Source organism: Oryza glaberrima, chromosome 7, assembly GCF_000147395.1.
Source record: "Oryza glaberrima chromosome 7, OglaRS2, whole genome shotgun sequence".
In the NCBI taxonomy this organism is placed as follows: Eukaryota; Viridiplantae; Streptophyta; class Magnoliopsida; order Poales; family Poaceae; genus Oryza; species Oryza glaberrima.
Window position 1 is genome coordinate 14,565,543 of NC_068332.1, and position 24,448 is coordinate 14,589,990.

The following is a 24,448-nucleotide window of genomic DNA, read 5'->3' on the forward strand; positions in this document are numbered from 1 at the left end:
AATTGCACCCATTGCTCCTCCTCTCGTGAAGTTCCTCTCTAATATAAATAGTTGTTGCCATTGATTATTTTCCTTGTCAAAGTTACAGCCACGTTTAGAACCCGTGATTCCTTTTCGAATATTTACGTGTACATAACAAATTCCTGTAAAATTTCCACAAATATCTTACTATCAAATCTGGTGTGACCTGTCATCTGAAAAAAGAAAAAACTGCCGTGACCTGAAATGACAAGTGGACAAAAGACGTGATAAATAAACCCTGCCTAAATGGGAATTAAACAACAGCCAGCCAGCCAAGCCAGCCAGCGCTGGATGACTAGTCCACAACACCACGAGAGCACGAGCAAAAAAAACCCAACTAATTTTCTTTTCTTCTCCTCAAGAAATTGATCAGAAAGAGAGACAAGAGAAGAGCTAGGGTTTCATCTCATCTCCAGCCATGGCGTCCGCCGCCTCCCCGCCGCGCTCCGGCGACGCCTCCCCGTCCTCCCCTCTCCTCCCTTCCCCGACGTCCCCCGACCGCCGCAGCGGCGGCGGCGGCGGCGGAGGCCTGCTTCCGGGGCTGCGCGGCGCGGCGCGGTTCCTGGGCCGCACGGGGAGCCGCCGCCTGATGCGGGAGCCGTCGGTGGCGGTGCGGGAGACGGCGGCGGAGCACCTCGAGGAGCGCCAGACCGACTGGGCCTACTCCAAGCCCGTCGTCGTGCTCGACGTGCTCTGGAACCTCGCCTTCGTCGCCGTCGCCGCCGCCGTCCTCGCCGCCTCGCTCCCGGAGTCCCCCTCGGTGCCGCTCCGCGTCTGGCTCGCCGGTTACGTGCTCCAGTGCCTCTTCCACGTCCTCTGCGTCACCGTCGAGTACAGGCGGCGCCGGGAGGCGCGCGGCGGCGGCTTTGGGGCGGACCAGGGGGCTGCGGCTGATGGGGATTTCAAGCTCAGGTGAGGGTTTGCTCGGATCAACCCCCCAAACACTTCGTAATCCTAGTAGATATGTGCTATTAAAAGTATCTCGAACTTATGCATGCCACTCTGGAATCAAGTCGATGTAACAGTTTTTTTTTTTCCCGTTGATTCATCATTGCTATAATTATCGTATTCCCATGTCAATTATGAATTCTGTTGGTTTTATATTTTTTATTCATTTCTGTCTTTGAAGTGCTGGTGCAGCCTGTAGTATTAGTTTTCGATTTACCTTCAATTCAACTAATAGTTTGGCAAATGCTACTGTGTCCACTTATATGGTAAATTCTTTCTTGGATTTTTAACAACAAATTTATTTGATGTGGCAATTCGTCTTTCGTAATGCCTTCAACTCATCATCCTTGAGTACATTACATTGCTCAAACGAAGATTATTCTATTACTTTTTCACTTTTTTAGAACTATTCTTATGTGATCTTTCAGTGTGCTGTTGATACTATTGCATTTGCAATTTTAAAGTGGGCATTGTTAGGCAATGAATTTGTGGCATATGTTAGTATAGGATAACTGCAAATTGAATGGGCAAGAATGAATTCCATTTTCTTTGCATTGGGCTGTGGACACTGGACCCTATGGGAGAGTTATGAGATAATGGGTCGAGCCCTGTTTTTTGTGATCTATTTACCACCCATGACATTGAGTTGAGTTGGTGTTTGAAATTGGCAACATGGAAGTACGAACTATGTCTGAATCAGGCAAATGGTATGTATGGAAATTCTATTGATTTATAATTAGATGCTAAAAGGGTATCATCAACTACTTTTACTATCAGTAGATTTATGCTATTGATTTGTTTGCCATGTTCAACATTGTCATTTTCTCATTTTCCGTAAACTTGCATTAGGAGTTGGTTGCTTAAATACTTAAACTTAATTGTGTTTCTGTAAACTTAGTGTTTTATGTATATATTGTTCAGTATTGTGAAGCACCTGGAGTCCGCAAACACGATGTTTTCTTTCATATGGTGGATCATTGGGTTCTACTGGATATCTGCAGGTGGCCAAGCTTTGTCCCATGATGCTCCTCAACTTTACTGGTATGCACTTAGTAGCTGTGGCATGTGAATGATAGTATGTATTATCATTAGTGGCTGTTGTCTAAGATGTTTATCTTATTGCCCATTATTTTGCAGGCTCTCCATTGTGTTTCTGGCATTTGATGTTTTCTTTGTAGTCTTCTGTGTTGCCTTGGCCTGTGTGATTGGCATTGCTGTCTGTTGCTGCCTGCCTTGCATTATTGCTATCTTATATGCTGTAACTGATCAGGTATGCCAGTTCTTGTTTAGGACAGATATATTCTTCAAATGGTTGTGATGAGATTTAGATGATCATATGATCCTGTCTCTGCTTTGTGTTCTAGATACATTTTCTTCAAAAACAATTTTTCAAATGCAATTGCTTATGTTCTATTTGTGCAATTTAAGCATTATTACTATATTACACATACATCGCTTCTACTTTTGTCTACAGTTCATTTTATATCTCTTAAAGACATCCATGTCTTGAAAGAAAGAATAACCTCTTCTGCTGTGGTATAAATACTTTTTAGTAGAAGTATTACTTCAGAGTGGTTTTGCATGCAATGACCTGCTATCAACATCGTTTTGAACTCTTTTAAAGGTAGTTTTGTTTCTTTTCTCACTATGGCAGTTACTTATCACTCATTATTTCTGAATGTTCCATGCTAAATATGATTTTCAAAAGTCTGGAACTGTTCTTGTTAATCAGTTATCTCCCCTTGACATAAGCCTAATAAAACAGTATGTGGACTGATACATCCAGAAATAATCATCTCATTCATTGCACTGAGACTATTTGTTTGTTTTTAAGCAGGAAGGAGCATCTGAAGAGGACATCAACAACCTGTCCAAATTCAAATTTCGGACAATGGGTGATGCAGACAAGCTGGTTGCTGGAATTGCAGCACCTGTGGGTGGAGTAATGACTGAGTGTGGCACCAATCCTCCTGTTGAACACTTCCTTTCTGCTGAGGATGCTGTAAGTTTTCAGTTTCCCCCCTGAAATTCTGTTAGCACAACTGTATTGTTATTCTCACTACATAGCTTGTCATGGATACTTTGGAATGTCATGGCACTTGCCTTTGTTTATTGGACGTCAAGGATCTAATTTGTAACCACCGAATACTTCTGTACCAAGAGTGCTGCTTGAAATTTGTTCATTTAATCTTCACAAAATCATAGAAGCATTTCTTAGCAGCTAGGCATGTTAATGCGAAAAAATTGTATCGATTGATGCCTATCTATTGTTCATAAACTCACTAACCATATTTAATACTCCCCCCGTCCCAAAATATAACAATCGAGTACTGGTTTGGACAACAACTAGTACTATGAATATGGTGAGGCCAGATGTCCTGGATTCATAGTACACTCACCATATTCATAGTACTAGGTTGTGTCTAATACAGTACTAGATTGCTAAATCCCTCGTGCACTTTATACAAACTGCAGAAGATAAACATGGTTGTTTCAGGTATAAATTTGTTTAGAGCTTGAGATTTTGTTTTACCCCAACATAACAGTCTGTGACTAACCCCAGCCAGTGTCATTAGTCTAACCTAGCAGGCTAACTCTAGTTTAGTTTAGTAGCTTAGTTATCCCAGTTGGAATTATGTGAAGTAGGTGACTTAACAGATGGTGAAGACTCTGTGACTTGGTCAAGTATTAACATGGTAGATTGTGATATTTTTTAAGCCCATTTAGGTATGCCTGAATTAAGGAAGCTGAACAGGCTTGTGGAATTGAAGCCATATGTATATTACTCTGTTAAGAAAAACTGTGGACAAATCACACGGTCCCCTTGCTGCTGTTGAAATCTATAATAGTATAATATGTAACTAACAATTAATTTCTTGGATCTTAATTTGATACCATACCAAACTGTACAAGTGCTATACGGCACTTCAAGTACTTTACCAAAACATAGCTTGGAACTGCTCTGGGGAAAAAAACTTGGAATGGAGCAAGTTCCTGTTAAGATATCTGAAATTGTATATGCATCCTGTAGTACTTTCCAATTCCAGCTTTTAGTCAAATTGTTACCTCATTTAGTTTGCCTTTCACCTGAGGAAAAAAAAAACTAGTTTAAGCTGGCCCTCCATACTGATGCTGGATATCGCAAAATTGACTTGAAAGATGGAGCAATGCCAATAATTTCATGGATGGCCAAAGTTATTGAAACAAATACAACTAGTGCCATTTTAAGAGGTATTGTATCTTATCGATCATTAACCCACTCTTGTACCTGTCAAATGCAGGAGTGCTGCATCTGCTTGTGCCCCTATGAAGACGGTGCGGAACTTCGAGAACTCCCCTGCAATCATCATTTCCACTGTACCTGCATAGACAAGTGGCTTCACATTAATGCAACATGTCCCCTGTGCAAGTTCAACATCATCAAGAGCAACCTTGGTCCAGAAGACGTCTAGGTTTCACAGGACGAGCAATCTGTTGAAGGATTGATATGCTCCAGTTGCGTTCTTTAGCTATGGGTTCCTTCAGGTGTAAGTATGGGGTATAGGTGATGCACAGCTGGTTGATCAGTATTCGCTCCTGAATGAAATGTTTTAGCAGTTTCTTGATGCCGGTAGAGATGTACATTCCTTCTCTCTAAGTCAATTGTGTCGCAGATTCTCATTTTAGCCTTGTAGGAAGTATTTGCATTGAGGATTCTCATGTACGTTGTGTTAGCAAGTGTTGAATAAATACATGGAAATGCAGAGGTTTGTAAGAAGAAAAATGGTTGTGGAATTGGAGCTTTGTTAACAGCACATGCTGTCTCCTTAATATGCAGTAGACGCACATTCTACCCCTTTGGTGCTTGATACCCTTGTCTGCAATCCTGTTGAAGCAAATTTTGCACTTTGTTCGATGATGTTTAAGCGACAGCTGGAAATTAGAAAGGCAGAGTATGACGGTAAGCAACGCAGCCTTAATCTTTCACCGTCTCAAATCAGAGCAATTCGATATTTCCAGCAAGCTGTGTAATTACTGCTTAGGGGGTACAAACTGCGAATTTGGCTGATAATTACAGCGTTTAACTTATTCCGTCAATGCAATGGTACCCAATATACTCTACATGTTAAACGTGTAAATTGTACACCACAAATACAGTTATTGCTACCAATCCATGCAATTGATATTCACAGGCTCGCCACGGGCATGATGTAGAAGGTGGCTCGAGACGTGTAGCAGAGCTTATTGGTGCCCTTGAGCCTAAACTCAACCGTAGTAACCACCACGGATCTGCCCTTCCTGAGTATCTGCGCTTCGACTTCCACTTCAGACTGTATCAACAGAAAGAGAACATGGGCATCAGGAAATACACACTTGAGATCTAAAAGCCCCCCAACAAGATGTACCTAACACACACTTGAGCTCTACCAGGAAATACTACTCCCTCGTATCCTTTTTACTTATCTCAAGGCATCGACTGAGTATCTAACACACATGTTGTACCATTGTTTTTCTAATCATATATCTATAAAAAATATTAAAAAGATAATTACATGAATGACTAGTCTAATAATCTCATTTTCGCATGTCAAAATCTTAATATTTTTAAATATACATACAGTTCATATATTGACTTTAAGATTTTGAGGTTTAATTGCACGCACGTATACTGGTATCTAAAAAAGAGCAGTCTGTTTTTTATGTTGTGCCTTGAATTGTTTGTGCTTTATTGCATGATATATGATGGTGCGAGTTTTACAATGCTATCTTTTGCTGTGAATGGCTAATACACATTAAAGGAAACACGATGCATTCAAACCCAGCAGGTCTGAATTCTGAAATTATGCAACATCAGCATCCATTGGCTGGTAGGTTATATCAGGGTTCAAAATTCCGGAACAAAATTTCTGAAATTTCGGTTCCGTCGGATCCTCACCTTCCCAATATGATATTATTTCAATCGAAATTTTTTATTTTTTATGTGAATTTGGCAATATTTTGTTCAAAATTTTGGACCGAAATTTCTAAAATTTCGGTATATCGGCACCCTCCGATACAAATGCCGAAAATGAAAGATTGAACCCTGGGTTATGTCCTTATCAAGCCAGTGTGTGATGTTCATTTCATCGTCTGTTTTGGTGACAAATGTTGCAGGCAAGTACTTTATTACTATATCTGTTGAAAAATGTGCTTGCTTGTGTGTAGATGATTTAGTTCATACTAGAAACAAAGTTCCCTCCCCTGTTCTAGAGCTGGATCATTTACCCTCTTGCAGTGTTGAAATATATTTACCACTAGTATCTTGTACAACATCTTCATCCTAGAAGTGAGGCTAAAACTGTTTCCAGCTTCCATTCCGAAAAATAGCGCCTATTTATTGGGAGATTATTCAGCATCAAATTTGCCCCCAATTCCCCATGTAGGAAGCATCCAATAAGTGCAAGAAATTTGTCTTGAGGATGAAATTTTTTTCTGAAAAAATAAATAAATAAACAGGTTCGCCAGTTGGGTGAGGGAAGTGTGTGCTCACATTGAGGCGGGCGGCGGAGAGATAGGCGGCGCTGAGCTCGCCGAGGAACATCTCCTTGTCGCCCGCCGCGGCGCGCGCGCACGCCATCCCGACGGCCTCCGCCACGGCCGCCACCATGCCGCCGTGGAGCGTGTTGTACGCATTCTGCAAGTCGCGGAATCGAGCAGCGACGACGTCATCACGACACGCTAGGGCAGGAATAGGATAGGATTCAGCGGAGGAGGAGATGTGGAGGGGTGGGGGGCGCGCTCACGACGGCGGCGGGGGAGACGGTGAGCGTGCAGGAGACGCGCGGCGAGGCCGGGGTGGCGGGGACGACGGAGACGGCGGCGGAGGAGAGGACGCCGCGGACGAGCGCGAAGTAGGCGGCGGGGAGCTCCGCGGCGGCCGGGAGGGTCCCGTCCACGCCGAGGCCGCGGAGGAAGCGCCGCGTCCACTGACGAGACTCCGCGAGCGACGGCGACCGGCGCTCCATCGGCGGCGCCATCTCCTGATCTCCTCCCTTCCCTCGCGTTTTTGCTTGGTTGGTTTGCATTAACTGCATGGGTAGGTGACAGTTTGAGGAATCGGAGCAGAGAATTGGGCCGGCCCAACGCAACGGCCATCGCCGCCTTCGTGGCTTTGCGACGGTGGGTAAAACGGGACAGCATTAGTAAATAGTACTCCATCCATTCTAAAATAGATAACCACCCCTAACCTAAAGACCAAGAAAATAATTATTATCATCTTGCAGTTTGAATCATCCTAATAAATACAATGCATGCATCCAATAGAATTAGAGAATATGAGAGTGGATGTTTTAAAAAAGTAATAATTTAATGGAGAAGAGATCATAGTTAATAGTCTATATGCATGTATGCCTTATATTATGGATTGTACCTTATATTATATTATGGAATGGAGGAAGTAATATTACAAGAAAATTAATGGATTGCCACTTCTAACGGTGCGCTTCGACAAAATAATACTCTAAAATATCAGATTACGTTACCTATTTTATGGAGGAGACTCGCGCCCAATGGGAGGGGATCAAAATCGGGCGCTGACGTCAGTCAGCGCCCGATTTACGTGTAAAACTATTTTAAATTGATTTTTCTCTTAAATTACTTATCTAAATAATGATTCGATTGCACCATTAAATTCGTTGCAATTAAATCAAACAAGACTACACATAGATGTATTCTGACGAAAAAATTTTTAGCTTATTATTGAATTATTTTTAAATGTTGCACGATGTTCCACCAAGTATATCGGAATTGTTTCACTAAGTAGATCGAAAATGTTTCACTCGTTTAAATCAGGTGTTGTTTCACCTTATATAAAAACAATGTTTCAGCAAATAGCGAAAGAATGTTTCAGTTCACTGCAATATTAGATCTATACATAGTGAAACATTGTGAGTATACTAGGTGAAACATTTTTGGTGGAACAAAAAATAAAACGAATTCGAGGGTTTCCAAAATATGTGGGTGATTTTATGCAATGGAGTATTTCAGTTCACTGCAACATTAGATGTATACATAGTGAAACATTGTGAGTGCACTAGATGAAATATTTTTGGTGGAACAAAAAATAAACCAAATTCCCTTAATAAAAGGTTTCTAAAATATGTGGGTGGTTTGTTGCAATGGAGTATTTCAGTTCACTGCAACATTAGATCTATATATAGTGAAACATTGTGAGTGCACTAGATAAAATATTTTTGGTGGAACAAAAAATAAACCAAATTCCTTTAATAGAGGGTTTCCAAAATATGTGGGTGATTTGTTGCAATGGAGTTGTGTGTCTGGATAAGTGGCAGGTGGGGACATGTGACATGTGGTGGGGGCCAGAGGGAGCTGGTGCGCACGTGATGGGGTGAGGGGGGAGCGACCTATTTTTTCCCCTCCCCCGGGCGACCGAGAACGAGCATTCTCGCTATTTTATTCTCTCTCTTTTTACGATTATTTTGATTTTTTTTAGTTTCTTGTCCATAAGAGGCCATGCGAGAAATAATGCTTTCTCACCTTTCTCCTTGACCTCACTCCTAGGCATCTCGAACTAGAGCTACCTTTTTTAGGCTACGAAAAATCTTAAAATATATTTTTAGTCTAAACCTGAAACGGATAATAATACGGATCCAAATTTACAATATATATTTAATACTCCTACCATCCTTACCAAAAGTCAAATATAACTTTTATCATGCTAGGGATTTAAACTCGAGAATTCTCCTTCACTTGTACTTATGCATACCAACTCACCTGCAAGTCAATCTTTTTAGCAGATGGATATGTTTCCTTTTAAGCATTTCTAATCGAGATTTGAATCATAAATTTGAGTATATAAAATAATTCAAATGAAAAAAGTTGTCAACTATAAAATCATAAAACTTATCGAGATCTATAATTTTCGTATAAACTTTGTCACAATCTGTCATGAAAAAAATCAAGACAACATATCCGAAACTAGCACTAATGTAATTAGGGCCATCAGTGCCAGATTATAAAAAATACCAAGCACTGATGTGAGTGGCATTAGTATCACGTATTTGTTGACGAAAAATCCGTGCTCGGCCGATAATGCCTGATCTGTGTTAGCACGAACTAAGTCGACGAACACAACGGTCTGGGAGATCTGCTTAGCTCCAGTACAGATTCAAAATTGATGAGATGCGGGCGTGCCAGTTAGTTTGATCATGCTACTAACAATATATATAAATAACAGATCCAAGAGTTGATCGGCTGACAAGGCGATGGAATAGTTGCGACCAATGCCGATACTAGCCGATCTCGAAACCAGCTGATGTTGATAGGGTTTTGAACAATCGGCTATATATCGAATGCATATTCTGATACTTGAGCAAATAACGATATATAGACAATCCGCTGATGATAATAAAAACAATGATATAATCCAATAGAAACCAATCGGCTAATAATGATATGATAGAATAAGTGAACCGATGGTTAAAGCATACATCGGCTGGAAGTCCGATATCATAAAATCCAAATGATTAGATAAATAATAAAACCTTTGTCGCAATGGGATAAATCCAACTTGTATGCAATCCTTGTAAGCCGATGCAACGTCCAAATAACTCATCGGCTAAAACCCCGATGAAACCCTTATTATAATCAAAGACATGTTAGCTTTTATAATTCTATGCACGACTAGGAATGATGCATCGCAAAGTATGCTAAGAAGAATAAAGTCTAAACAATAAAGCCTTTGACTAATTTTTAGGGTGCTGGATACCTTAGTTAATATAATCTAGCAAGATAATTTAGCCGATACCAGCATAAACCCTAAAACGAATCTCAGCCGATATGATCAAATTAAGATGTTAAACTAGATTAACTAAGTTATATGATAAATAAGTAGACAAATATACCAACCGAATTAGAGCGATCCAAGAGGTCGAATCGATGCAGCCTTGAACAACACCAATATAGCCGATACAATTGCCAGGACCGGCGAAACATAGGACTTACCCCTTCGCCGAAGATCGAAAACCGATGCAGCCCTGTATCAGGTGCCAAGTTCCGCAGGTGATAAGTAAAAACCTCGGAAAAGAGAGTAGCGAAGCGGCGAGAGTAATTGTATTAATATATGAGATAGTTTACAATGACCACGGGTGTACATATTTATACCTATGGGTAGATACTAGTCCTTTTTTTTGACAAGAAAAAAATTTCCTAAAGATAAAAGAAAAACATAAAGTTCTTATTGGACACTAAACACACTTCCCTAAAAATAAAAAGGAAACCAACAGATTCTTCCTAATAAATAGATAAACTACCATGCCGCATCCTCCTTGAGCTCGGTCTCTTCTGGATAAACTTAGTTTAATTGATTAATTTCCTTAACTGAATCTACAAAGAAGCTGACTATTATATTGGTGACGATATTTTCCATCGGCCGATTTCAAGATGCTGAAACCGATAGTGACTCTGAGCCGATGATGACTTACCAAATTGTTACGTTAACGGTATTCTAATTAATCACCCGGCACTGACGTCTTTTCCTGCCAACAGGCCAACCCATCCCCATTCCAATCGGTTTAAACCGACATTGATTGGTTAATCATCCATGCCAGATATTCTTATAAACCAGCAATGATATCTTCTCATCAGTGCCATCTAAGCATGAAAACGTCCAGGTCCATATACTACAACATCAATATTGATGTTTGAATAGCATTCACTGTCTGTTCTTCGCTTCAACCAACAACGATGTATAATTTTTTTCAGCGAAACCAACAACGATTATTTTTGGCTGAAAAGAACAACTGTATTGACATGTCTATATGTCACTCATCCATGCAAGTATGTCTATGTGTAGCTTAGGCATACCAAAGTTAATAAACTTATTCTCCCCAGTGGTAAACATGTAGGGCCAATCGTAAAAGTGGCAACCAGAAAGTGGCAAGTAGTCAAATATCCCTGAGTAAATGCATGCTTCGTCGATAGATTGTCATCTGAGTGAAATCATGACTTCTTTTTTTTTTTTCTCACTACACCATCGCAAGGAATTGAGGGTGGCGGTTGAAGATTTAATTGTTGCAAAGTACTTAGACACTCAGTTATGATTAATGAAGAAAATACACCTTTTATCACCAAGGCTGCAAAAAATAGAAGGCGAAGAAATCCTTTCATTCGCTAGGCGGCACTACTGGAAAACTGATCTTTGCTCGGTCGCCCCAAAACCACAATAGTCCCGGTTACAAAAAGAACCGAGACTAAAGATGATCTTTAGTCCCGGTTTAAAACCCCATAGCCATTCTACGATCTTTAGTCCCGGTTCATCCACTGTCAGTCGCTTGGGCGGGATCTTTAGTCCCGGTTCGTTACGAACCGGGACTAAAGATCACCACTTTAGTCGGGGAGTAAAGATCTCCTAGATCAAATCACGCGTAGTATATAATCCCTATACCCTATCCTCTCCCCCACAACCGGCCTCAATCTCCTCAACAACCGACCTCTCCTCTCCTCAGATTCATCTCCCTCTCCTCCTCCCCCTCCTCCCCTTCCTCCTTCTATCCCGGCCCTCTCCTCCCCCTCCTTCCTTCCCATCCGATGCTCAGCGAGGGCCGCCTCCTCCCCCTCCTCCCTTCCCGTGCCCAGGGCCGCACGCGGCAGGCGGCTGGCGGGCCCGTGCCCGGCGGGGCCGCATGCAGCAGGCGGCCGCACACGGGCCGAGTAGCGAGCGGCGGCAGGCGGCGCTACCGGCATCCATTCTTTTTTCTTTTTTTTTTACAATTTGTGATTCACTGAGATGTATAATTTTGTGATTTGTTGTATGGATCTGAGATGTATAATATGTGATGTATTTGGTTTGTGTGTAATTTTTTTAATATTTGTGATGTATTTGATTTGTGTGTACAAGTAACTTAAGATTTGTGATGTGAATGTTTTGGGATGTTACTTTGATTTGGGGTTTGATTTGGGAATATGTATCCCACTCGATTTGGGAGAAAATACATGGATTAAACTCTGGCTAAAAAACAATGAAAAAAAAAGGAGACCTAATGGGATTGCCGCTGCCCTCTCTCTTTAGTCTCGGTTGGTGTTACCAACCGGGACTAAAGATAGGTATATTTAGTCCTGGTTGGTTATTTCAACCTGGACTAAAGATGGGTATCTTTAGTCCTGGATTGCTAGTCCCGGTTGGAAAACCGGGACTAAAGGGGTTACCAACCGGGAGTATAAATGGTTTCTCCACCAATGCGGGAATACAAATCTTCATCACTAATATGACTTTAGAGACAAATATTAATACACAAAGTAATTATGCAAGAGAGCTATATACTCCTTCTGTTTCTAAATGTTTGACACCGTTGACTTTTTAGCACATGTTTAACCATTCGTCTTATTCAAAAACTTTTGTGAAATATGTAAAACTATATGTATACATTTAAGTATTTTTTCAATGAATCAAATGATATGAAAAGAATTAATAATTACTTAAATTTTTTAAATAAGATGAACGGTCAAATATATTTAAAAAAGTTAACGGCGTTATTCAATTCCCGTATTATGAGATTGCCCTATGGAAAGACTTCGATAATGGATCGAATACCTAACACAGGGCTTATCTTGTAGTCAGTGAATCCTGCCTCCTTGAATACCTTGCACCATTCTTTCTCACCTCTCTGCATGCCTGGTAATGTAGTCGAAATAAGCAGATCAAACAACAGTTGGGTTCCATGGCACATTGCTTGGGTGGAGGATCCAACCACAACATCTATGACAATGACCTTCCCTCCTGCTTCTCTGGAAGGAATTGCCTCCTTGCATCGTTTTAGTATCTTCATGCAGTCCTCATCACTCCAATCGTGTAGGACAAACTGCAATCAAGAATGTTGTTAATTACCATCTAAAAATGTGGTAACTAAGCTAGTTAATTTGATATATACCCTGTACATCAGAAGATGTCAATACACATACTTTTGAGCGCTTTTCAACGCAAAACCGGTTGGATTATATGACCATTAGGCATGTTCAAAGGTATTTCTATTTAGAGACTATCCTCATACAACAATTGAGTAAACAAAATACTCTCAATAAATGCACCGAGTCAATTTTTGTATTATCTACTCCCTCTGTCGGAGGGTGATCCTCTCTAGCGGGAGGCTGTGAGACCCCCCTTTGTGAGCTCGGCCGGGGGACCAGGTGCAATACTGAGGAACGTGTTCTCGCGCGAGCGAGGTGAATCTCCGGGAATCAAGCTCACAAGGTGGAAGGCGAGAGAGTGAGAGAGAGGGTTTATACAGGTTCGGGCCGTTATCAAGCGTAATACACTACTCATGTCTGTGTGATGACCTTCGTATGGTTACAAAGATTTAAGATCCTCGGAGTACAAGCTAGGGCTTGGCCAGCCTCTTCCCAGAATCTGGTTTTTCTAAGAGATGTCCCTTTACTCGTAGGGCAGGGTCCTCCTTTTATAGACGAAGGGGATACCACATGCATCGCCCCTACGCTCTCCCCGCGGGATAGGGGCCCACATTGCCTACATAAAAAGCGTCTTGTGCCTTGGGCCGGAAGCGATCCATGCGGCTAACCTTGGGTGGCCCGCACCGAAACTTTACAGCTGACACGGGGGACATCCCCCATCATTCCCTATTAAATGTTTGGCGACTTCGTGGGCACACACACATTGGGCGGACCAACCTGCAGGACCCGCCCCTGTGCATGATGGGACAAGGCATACCTGCCCCCACGCCGTCTGACACAAACCGGGACGTGGGTGGACTGCCGCATGTCCCATCCGTCCATCAGCGGGTCACAGACCGGTCAAAAAGCGGCCACAGGCGCACGTCGAGCGATCTGTGGCGCACGCCGAGCCACGCCGCATAAAACGCGGCGGGGGCAGTTGCAATGCCGCTCATAAATGCGCCTGGCGGATGGCGCTCCCGCCTGCTCAAGCCCCCACATGGGCCTTGGGGCGATCCAACCCCTCGGGCCCGAGGGGTGTGACGGGGCACCCCGAGCCCGAGGGGAGAGGAAGAAAGCGGCCGCTCTCTTTCCGAGGGCGTGGCCCATTCGGGGGGACTGGGCCCACCGTATGCGCCACACAAGAAGGGCTTTCTTTCCCCCTAAACCAGGGACCCCCAGGGGCTTTCTTTCCCCCCTGATATTATGACTTTTTTCTATAAAGTTAGTGAAACTTAGAGCAGTTTGACTTTGACCAAAGTCAAAACGTTTTATAACCTGAAATTAAGGGAGTAGTTAACAACTTGAGCCTGCTACTAATTGCCGTGCTATTAGTTGTCATCGTACATACCTTTACCGGAGGATCAAGGGTGAATAGCCAATACGGTCCCTGAAGTTTTACTTCGGGCTCAGTTTAGTCCTCGATGTTTTAAATCGACCAAGCAAGTCCACCAAATTAATCATTTGGGTTAATATAGTCCTTGGACCTAAAAAAATGCCACGTGAGCATGCCAAGTCATTCTCGCATGCAGCGGTATGAATGATATGAGCATTCCACTCTTATATACCATATAGAAAAGAAATAAAAGACAAAAAAAAATAACAGGCTAGCCTAGACCCAGCATTGTTGCGGATGGGTGGCCGACAAAGGAATTTACGCGAACCGTGCTTGGCTGAGCAATCATAAGTGACAATTATAAAACGATCATACACGTGTGAACCATTTTATCTTCTTTTTTTTTTCTTTCTTTTCTATATGGTATATAAGGGTAGAATAGTCATTTCATTCATACCATTGCATACGAGGATGACTTGGCATGGTCACATGGGACTTTTTGTGGGTCCAAGGACTATATTGACCCAGATGATTAATTTGGAGGACTTTTTAATTTGAACGATTTGAAACCTGAAAGACTAAACTGAGCCCGAAGCGAAATTTCAGGGACCGTATTAGCTATTTGCCCAAGGATCAATGATTTAGATCTCCAGCTTCACCACTCTATAAATGTTTAACCGTCATTTAGGAACATCCAAGCATGCATGCCATGTTACTTTTTTGACACACGTCTTAATTTTATGGTATCTCTTATATAGTATACATCTGTAAATATTAAGGACCGCAAAATGTCCATAGAGAGAACACTTCGGTGTCCAAACCACAAATAGTGTCACAAATTAAAAGGCTAGAAAAAAAAATACTCATTTGTGGTCTAGCAAATCCTTTTCACAGTTGTATTGTGTGGTTGGCAATTCATTATATAATCCCGCCATTTTTAAATATGTATCACTGTCAATGTTTTAAACATGACATTTGACTATTCATATTACATAGAAAGTATGTAGATATTATTTACTTTGTTGTGATTTATTTTATATTAAAGATACTTTAAACCCGACTTATATTTTTATACATTTGTACTACATTGAATTAAAACATATTTACACTAAATTTTAAATAAGACGAATGATCATATTTATATTAATTCAAAAGTTTATTAGCATCGTTATTAAAAACGGAGGGAGCACATTTCATATAACTCACCTTGAGCAGGAGTGCATCAGCTCGGGGGATGAAATCCATCATATCTCCTGCAACAAACTTAACAACATCGCGGCCGCGATGGTCCGCCGGAATGGAATCGATCACGTGAGGAAGGTCCAGCACGGTGCACTTGATATGCGGGAACGCGGCGGCCACCACCCTCGCCGCCGTGCCGGTGCCACCTGCGACGTCCACAAGAGAGGTGATCTTGTCGAACACCTGGCGGCCCGCGCCACGGATGGCCACGTCCATGATGAACGCCGAGTCGGCCGCCATGGCGTCGTTGAACAGCTCGCCGAGCTCCGGGTCTCGGCTGCAGACGGTCCACAGCCCCGGGCCGTGCGTCATCTCGAACGGCGTCTCCTCCTCGCCGCTCGTGAGCCACTCGGCCATGCTCGTGGCCGGCGTCACACAGAGCGGCGGCGAGAGCTGGAGGAGCACGAACGGCAGCAGGTTCCTCCCGCCGCTGCCGGCCGTGGCGGTGACGAGCAGGGACGACACGGGCGTGAGGCGGTAGATATCATCGTCGTCCTCCTCCTCGTCATGCGCGAAGACGCCCGAGGCGACCAGCACGCGCATGACGCGGCGCAGGAACGGGAGCTTGCTCGGGTGGAGGGACAGCGCGGCGCGCAGGTCGTCCATGGTGGCGCGGCCGCCGGCGTGGTGGATGGCGTCGGCGACGCCGAGCTTGGCAGCACAGCCCAGGGCCATGGACCTGATGTAGCCCAGGTTGTGGTTCATGAGCTCCGTGCTGGCTTGCAGTAGCTGCTCGTGCTCCATAACTTGGCTACTTGGGCGAGCTTGGTTCACTACAATATCTATAAGCTAAAAAATTACGGGTAAGAATGGGCGTTTGGTTACCCGTCTCACTCTCCTCACATAATTATATTACCACATAGAAGGGTGTGCGTGTGTGCGTTTATAGGGATAAGAGTGCGCATGTTATGAGCGTCTATATTTTTTTAAAAAAAAAGTTGACACTAATCTACTTGGGTGAGTTGGTTTGTATGGTTCCCAACTTCCACTTCCTCATTAAACGGTGCAATTTTTGTAAAAAAAAATTACATGAAAAATATTTTAAAAAACATATTAATCCATTTTAAATTTTTTAACAATTACTTAATTAATTATGTGCTAATTTATTGTTTTTTTGTGTATGAGAGATTAGTTCCAACTCACACCGAAAAATATGATCTTAGACTCCGACCACAGGACGTACTGATAGTACAATATGCCAACGTCAATGGAGTTACACGACTTTTCCACATACAGTATTAGACATTTGGACACTTGCAGATAGCAACCAAAACCATCGCTTTGGGGTGCTAGATGTCATCGTATCTGATACTGATTGTTTTAGGATCGGTACATCATCATACCCTTGTCTAGAAGGTAGGGGCGACGAGCGCAGCTAGGGATCCTTCCGAAAATTGCGGGCCACGCACCTCCTACTTTTCCACCGCCCACTACTTCCTGCCACGTATCCATCTAAGATTAAATAAGAGTAACTGGCTATGGTTATATCTGTTCTATACGACGAGTTTTTTTTCCACAAAACACACGCCATTTTTTATTGTTTGAACACATATGAATACACATGTATACCATATTCTTATAAGCACTTTCAGAAGGACGCGACTAGACTACACGTGCTAGCGTAATACCTCTAACCAGCGATGCGCTACTTTTTTTTTTTTAAAAAAGGTTCATTCTTTTCCCCACGTGAGTGTGTCATGCTAAAAAAGACATGCGAACGTACACTCATTAGTACTAAGCAGAGCCCACGTTATTTAAAAAAAATAGTATGATATCCTGTCTTTCCTCATGTACATCCTTCCATAAAAGACACAAGCAATTTTTTCACCATTGCATTAATATTTTTTAAAAACCACATGTATCTTTTATTGTTTTAAATATTCGTTTGAATTATCATACTCCACTTAAAATTTGTGACAAATAAAGTCTATTAAATATGTTCTAATTATTTTAAATTTTTATTTTTGTTCTTAGCTCCGACAGCAGCATATTTACTTCAAGTACCATGAAGAATTACTTTTCTAAAGCAGTGGAATTAATTCTAGTATCGTGAAGAATTACTTTCCTATAACAGTGTATTAACCGTAAAGAGTTACTTCCTTGTAGAGTGTAGCTACTTCTAATATAGCAAAGAAATTACTTCTATATATTTTTATGAGTTACTTTTATAGCAGTATAGTTGCCTCTTATATCATTGAGAGTTACTTCTATTTTTTTCGTAATTACTTCCCTACAGTATAGTTACTTCTAATATTATAAAGAGTTACTTCTTATATAAAATAAAAATAATATAGTGATTACCTCAAATAAGAAAATCCTTGTTTTTTACTTGTTAATCTTCTCTACAATTTATTTGTGAATTTACTTCACATAGTTCCTTAATTATTTTAAACTCAACCCCTATGTAACTAATTTAATGTTATTTTATGAAAAGTTAATTCCTTTCAGAATTGAGTTACTTCTATAATGTGAGCAAATTACTTTTAAATATTTGAATATATTAAATATTGTACTCATCTTGTCATACATTTTAAGTAGAGTAAGTGTTAACAGTAAAATTTGGTAAGCCCCGAAGTCATTATCGGCCGATGGGAATTATCAAGTCATCAATAGTCGGATTATTGCTATATTCGGTTAAGGAAATTAATCTACCAAAGGAAGTTTATCCAGAAGAGACCGAGTTCAAGTAGGATGCGGCATAGTAGTTTATCTATTAATTAGGAATAGTTTGTTAATTTCCTTTTATCTTTAGGAAAGTGTGTTTAGTGTCCGTTAAGGACTTTATCTTTTCCTTTTTTATCTTTAGGAAAGTTTCTTTCTTATCCAGGAAGGACTAGTATTTACCCATAGATATAAATATGTGCACTCGGGTCATTATGAACTATCTCTACGATCAATACAAATTTGGCGCATCGCCATACCTTTTACTTTTCTATTTTTTCGACGAGTTTATACTTGTCATGGTTGCTTTGCATCGGCGGGGCTAGGGCTTCGACACTCTGATCTCGTCAATGTAAGCACATATTTATCATATATATTAGTTAATCTAGTTTGGTAGTTGAATTTACTTGTATCGGCTAAGATTCGTTTTAGGGTTTGTGCCAGCATCGGCTAAAATGTTGTACTAGATTAAATTAGCTAGGGTATCTAGCACCCTGAAAATCAATCAAGGGCTTGATTTTCTAGATATTATGTTTCCTTTTATACTTTGCGCTGCATCAGCCCTAGTTGTGCTTAGAACCATAAGCTCTAGCCTGCTTTTTGATTGCCAATACGGATTTCATTGGAGTTTCAGCCGATGAGGTATCTAGACGTTGCATCGGCTTATAACGATTACATATAAGTTGGATTTAGCCGATCGTAACGATTATATAATCGTTTGGATTTTATGATATCGGACCTCTAGTCGATGTCTGCTTTAACCTTCAGATCAATATTTATTCTATCATATCATTATTAGTTGATTGGTTCAATGGATTATATAATATTGTTATTTATCCTCATCAGCCGATTGTCTCTATATCATTTATTTACTCAAGCATCAGACTCTGCATTGGACATACATCCGATTGATCAAAACCCTATTAGCATCGGCATTGGCTAGTATCGACATCGACTGGAATTACTCCATTAGCTTGTCAGCCGATCGGCTCATTGATTTACTATTTGTATATCTTGTCAGTTGCAGGATCAAACTGACTGGTACGCTCGTATCTCATCAACTTTTGGACCTACACTAGAGCTTAGCAGATCTCCCAGGCTGTTGTGTTCGTCGACTTAGTTCGTGCCCACACGGTTCTGGCACCATTGGCCAAATGCAGATTTTTGGAAAGGGGACTGTCTAGCCAATAGACAGCTGAAAATTTTTATGGTTTCAGCCGGATTTTTCCACCACACGATAAAACACGTGTCATGATCTGCCGCCTGCCGCCCACCTCTCGCGCGTCAGAGAGCCTGACGCTGTTTTGTACGGGTTCTTTCAGACTCTAAGCTTTGTCCCATTTGTTTGGCACACAACAAGTCCGGCAAAACATAATCTTTAGCAAGAAAAACAAGGGCAGCTCAAAGTACCAACAGTGCAACATGAATACCTCTGCCTCTGTCTCCTTATCCTACCAAAACACAGCATCCTTATTCCATAGCAACCAACAGCAATGAAGATCGATCATATGCACACAACAAGCATACACACAAAAATCTATGGCCTTGTTTAGTTTTAAACTTCCAACTTTTCCATCACATCAAAACTTTCCTACACACATAAACTTTCAACTTTTTCATTACATCGTTCCAATTTCAACCAAACTTTCAATTTTAGCGTGAACTAAACACAACCTATATTGGTTTGCTGGTAGCGTTCTGCAGGCTGCTCCAGTCAATCCCAGCAATGCCAATCCGCAACATCCTCTCCCAAACGATCTTCTTTGACCTCCGTTGTTCTGTAGTTTAGAGCATAAGTAATATTGTCAACTCAGATGTGTTGCATTCTAAAGTCCAAAACCTGAAACATACCTGAAAACTTACTTTTCTCTGTTGATCTTTTATATGTTTGGAGCTAGTACTCAATGTGTCAAAGGTTGATAACTTTTTATTGTAAAACTAGGATCGTGGTGAGCGTCAGGGTCCAAGAATAACATCCCAGTTGTGCGACATCATGCCCCCATTGAACACTAGGGCCAGAAGAAAAAAGATCCAAGTATTACTGCAATATAGTAATAGTTATAATGGGTAAATTTGATCCATGTCATTGAGAAATTGTCGTATTGAAAAAAATGGCATTACTATTTGTGAAATGTACCGAATGCCCCTGAAATATCCTAAAATTTGAACCGTGCCATTATCACCAAGATTTTCCAAACCCATTCCATCATGATCTCACCGAAGCATCTCGTTGTCTTCTTCGTCAAGCCTAACGAGCAGCAGGCCAGCAGCCGGAGCATTTCGTCATGGATAAACTCGTCAGCGAGGCGCGGGTGGGCGGCCTCGACGGCAAGGCAGCAGCGACCAAACAACACGTGCATTTTGAAAGTGAACAAACAATTACACAGTTATGTGTTTCACAATATTTTTTGGCTTGATTAATATGTAGCAAAAATTTTAAATTATTTGTTTATTATGGAATTAAAAAAAATGTAATTTCATAATATGTAGCATATTAAAAAAAACTCTCTGGTGCCCTCGCGTCGCCCTCGCACGGCGGCTCGGGGGCGAAACCCTAGCCGCCGCCGCCCCTCCCCCTCCCTCCTCCTTGCTTCGCCGCCGCCGGAGCTCATCGCCGGCAATTCCGGGCGACGCGCTGGGATGGCGGCAGCGGGGCCATCTCTCTTGGCTCCATCTCGCCCTGGCGCGGGCGTGGCGACAATGGCGGCTGGGCGGCGAGGTCGCGGCGGCGGGACGGTGAGGTCGCGGCGACGGCGTGGTGGTGGGGCTCTCTGCGGCGTCGGCGGCGCGGCGGTGGGGCTCCGCGCGGCTCCGGCGATGGCGTCGCCAGCTCCGGTCGCCCCGCCAGATCTGGCCGGGGTGACGACGGCGGCGCGGCGGTGGGGTTTTGCGCGGCCGGCGACGGGCTCGGTCGATGCCGGCGCCCTCGGGCGTTGGCAGGTGGCCTGCAGCTCCCGTGCGGTTTCGTCGGCGAAGACGGCATCGGGTCGGCGGTGGCTCGCATCCGGTCGGCGGCGGCTCGTTCGGTCGGCCGGCGGAGCGTGCCCCAGCGCCGACTGCCGCGTGGTCCTGGCCGGGGGCAGCAGACCTGCTGCGGCTTTTGCCGGCGGCGGGGACGGCGCATCCATCCTCCTGTTCCTCCAGATCCGGTTCTCTCCTTCTTCAGTGGTTGTTCTTCCTGTGCTCTCTGGCGGTGCGGCACCCGCTCCTTTCTTCTCAGGTGCTCCTCCCTTATTAGGCTAGGCTGCTTCCAGTCGATGCCGGGGAGCTCCTTGGTAGGGGTGGCGTGCGGATTTTCGGCGTCCTGTTCGCTGGTCGTCAGCCGCGCTGTTAGTTTGCTGCAGCTGGGTTCCTGGGTGTGAGGTGGTCTCTGGTCAAGCTGCAGGGTGATTGGCTGTTGAGGCGGAGTCGGAGCTGCTTGTCTTGCAAGCTCGGCAACGATGACCCTCAATGAACGTCCCGGCAATGCGGCGAGGGTTTGGAAGTGGAGCATTTTGAGAGAGCCTCGGGTGAAAACCTTGCCTAGTGCTATCCTAGGTTGATGATATCGACGCTTGCGGGCGCCGTTTCCTCCTTGGAGGTATTGTCATGCTGGCTCTCTCTTCCTTCAGGTGAAAACCGGGTTCCTTTCGGAACGGGCGTTGACAGCATCCTTGATGTTGCTCCCTTGTTGAAGGTTTCGCTCAAAAGGTTTATGCTCCACTAGAGGATGTTTAGTGGTTCTGGAGACCTCGTTTGCATTATGTTGTTGAAGCTGCTTGCCTTTTGGTAAGCTTGGTAACGACGACTTTTGTGAGGTCTCTTTAGTTGTTTCTTTTCCTTTTCTGTATAGGTTTTTGCCGGTTTTCCGTTTAATTAACCGTGCTTGTTTGGTTTTTGGGCCCGGTTTCTCTTATTAACTGGGCCAATTCTCTTCTTCTATAAATTCCGACAGGAGAAACTCCTGTCATCGGTTCCTCAAAAAATAATATGTAGCATATTGATCAAGATAATTTCACTTCAATTTGCCACTACACCTAAAACAAAATTACAAATGGGACGCACAAAACTACATTTTTTTGAAAAAAAAATAAAAGTGACAAAAAAAATACAAAACTACAAAATACAAAATATGAACTACTTCATTAATATGTAGCAAAATTTGGCCATCACTGCACTGGCAAGCAAATAACTATAGTAGCTTTTTGCAGAAACAAGAAAGAGGAACACCTTGAGGCTTGGCACGACGGTGCGCCCCTGCTATCGAAGAGCTCCTACAGCGTGAGTGACTGCGACGTCTCGCTGCCCTCCAAAAACGTCGCACCGTGCTCGTCGAGGTCCCTTGTCATCCAACCATACAGCTCCACCCGCCGCGACGACACGGAGCCACCTAAAACAAACAAACATGACCAAAAAAAAAAACTTCAGCGTTTGTTGTAATTTTTTAAAATAAAATTTAAAAAATTGACAAAATTAAAAAACAATAATAATTTCACATTAATTTGCCAGTACACCTAAAACAAAATTACAAAATGGACGCAAAAAACCACTATTTTTGAAAAAAAAATTAAAAACTGACAAAAACACACACAAATATGACAAAAACAAAAGGAACAAACTAAATTACAAAAATTATAAAAAGTAACAAAAAAAACAAAATACAGATTACAAAAATTTTAAAACTGATTAATATATAGCAAAATCTGGAAGTTCTCCAAAAGTATGAAAGGCTGGAGGGCTTTGTACCAACCATTCTAGTGTGGTTGGATTCTGTTCAACAGCCCAAGGATTTTCCGCACATCTTTTGTTCTTTCGATAGAAGTCTGGTTTGCAGCATCGGCCAAACAGCTGACTCTTCTTTTTCGGATAAGATTTTCTAACTATTCATTCATAGCGGACGACCCTCCTCGGGTTTGTTATTTTCCTTCCAAGCCTCCGGTGTGCTATCTACCAACGAAACGCAGAATAGAAGATCCTGGAAACCCAGGAAGAGCGAATTCACTTTTCAGAAATATGTTCATTTGAAAGTGAACACGGAAAATAGGATTGGGGCTATGAATTGCTCTCTTTATGAAAGACCTCCATCTGTTTACTTTTGTGGTTGGTTACTAGCGATATCATGAGCATTTATCTCATTCTCCTGAGTAGACTACTTTTCTTCTATATCTAATCCTTTTAAGAAGTAATCGAACGGGTGGGGAAAGACCATCAAGTTCTTCGATATGATATGGTTTTTTATAAACCCACAAGGAAGTATTTGGATCTTTTAAGGCCAATCTTTTTCTTGCCCTTGTGCTTAGCGGTGGTGCTAGGCATCGGTTGGCTATTAAGGATTAAGCTTCGATCCGATACATCTACTGCACGATCCTTTGGAGCCGGGGGCTGGATAAAACACAGAACTAAATCGACTTCCTTACCAGCATGTCTGGGATTCCTGTGGTTCTTACTGCCCTGGTGAATATGTAGGTACGAATGACTATCAAAGAAAGTGAGACCTATAGGTTGGATTTTACTCTCGAGCTCCTTCAATCGATAGAGAATCCGTATCGGTTGTCGATATCAGTTATAGATGGTTGCCGTTCGGGGGTGCTTAGGACCAGAGGTACTTACATGCAGACCGGAGAGGAGGAGGAAAACTTAAAATGTCGTCTTTTGCGACATAACCAGGGCCCTCTTGCCCAAATTGAAACGTTAAATCCACGATGCGATGTCCATCTTTTTCATTTCATAATTTCCTGGAAAAAAAGAATTAACTAATGAATCAAACTTATCTTTATGGAAGATTCGGGAATATCTACACGAGTACTCATTTTGCAAACATAGCAGAAAATCTTCCAAAGAAATGGACATATTGATTTTATCCATTTTTGCTCTTGGGGCGTTGAACATGATAAAGGTGGAATGTCAGAGCAATTCAAATTATGTATGTAAGGCCCGTTGAAGTCCCCGAGAAAGAGTCTAAATAGGGCTATAAGTAGGCCGTTTGCTATTGCAATAAGGGCTGCTCGCCTTTCCTTTTGATGGCTTGGCTTCCTATCGCTCCTATGTAGTGGTCGGCCTTAAAAGTATCTTTGGACCCTACCATACCATCATGCATGCCTATGTTATAGTGCGTTAAGCTTCGCCAGAAGCAAGCAAGATGATGAAGCGAAGCTTCGTAGACAAGGCTCGTTCCGTGCTTGACTTACGAGCTCGTGTAGTAAGGCCTCGCCCTACTTCAATAAGGGCTTCTTATGCACTCCACCCGTAAACGAGCGTTAGAGCTTTTTGAGCGAGCGAGCGAAGCCTTCCTGGAGCTTCCCCCTTCCCTCACCCGAGAATTGCATTTCTGCTTCAGCT

At 42.5% G+C, this 24,448-nt stretch overlaps 3 protein-coding genes across 4 annotated transcripts; 1 reads left to right on the plus strand and 2 right to left on the minus strand.

Moving 5' to 3' along the window:
• The first annotated feature begins 320 nt into the window (after window positions 1–320).
• Window positions 321–4,817, plus strand: LOC127779859 (E3 ubiquitin-protein ligase At1g12760-like). Of its 2 annotated transcripts, none has more exons than XM_052306781.1 (5): window positions 321–933; window positions 1,891–2,010; window positions 2,107–2,239; window positions 2,807–2,971; window positions 4,251–4,817. In XM_052306781.1, the coding sequence occupies exons 1-5, from the start codon at window positions 440–442 to the stop codon at window positions 4,419–4,421; spliced, it is 1,083 nt and encodes a 360-aa protein (XP_052162741.1). In that variant the 5' UTR covers window positions 321–439; the 3' UTR covers window positions 4,422–4,817. The 2 variants fall into 2 exon arrangements, with proteins under 2 accessions (XP_052162741.1, XP_052162740.1); XM_052306780.1 differs by having other exon boundaries at window positions 323–933; window positions 2,804–2,971.
• A 113-nt stretch (window positions 4,818–4,930) lies between these two features.
• Window positions 4,931–7,090, minus strand: LOC127779860 (uncharacterized). Its single transcript, XM_052306782.1, has 3 exons — window positions 6,732–7,090; window positions 6,479–6,622; window positions 4,931–5,279 (listed from the first exon to the last, which is right to left on the minus strand). The coding sequence occupies exons 1-3, from the start codon at window positions 7,020–7,022 to the stop codon at window positions 5,136–5,138; spliced, it is 579 nt and encodes a 192-aa protein (XP_052162742.1). The 5' UTR covers window positions 7,023–7,090; the 3' UTR covers window positions 4,931–5,135.
• Window positions 7,091–12,459: 5,369 nt separating this feature from the next.
• On the minus strand, window positions 12,460–16,283 carry LOC127778805 (5-pentadecatrienyl resorcinol O-methyltransferase-like). The gene is made up of 2 exons (XM_052305432.1): window positions 15,434–16,283; window positions 12,460–12,806 (listed from the first exon to the last, which is right to left on the minus strand). The coding sequence occupies exons 1-2, from the start codon at window positions 16,211–16,213 to the stop codon at window positions 12,507–12,509; spliced, it is 1,080 nt and encodes a 359-aa protein (XP_052161392.1). The 5' UTR covers window positions 16,214–16,283; the 3' UTR covers window positions 12,460–12,506.
• Window positions 16,284–24,448: the final 8,165 nt, after the last annotated feature.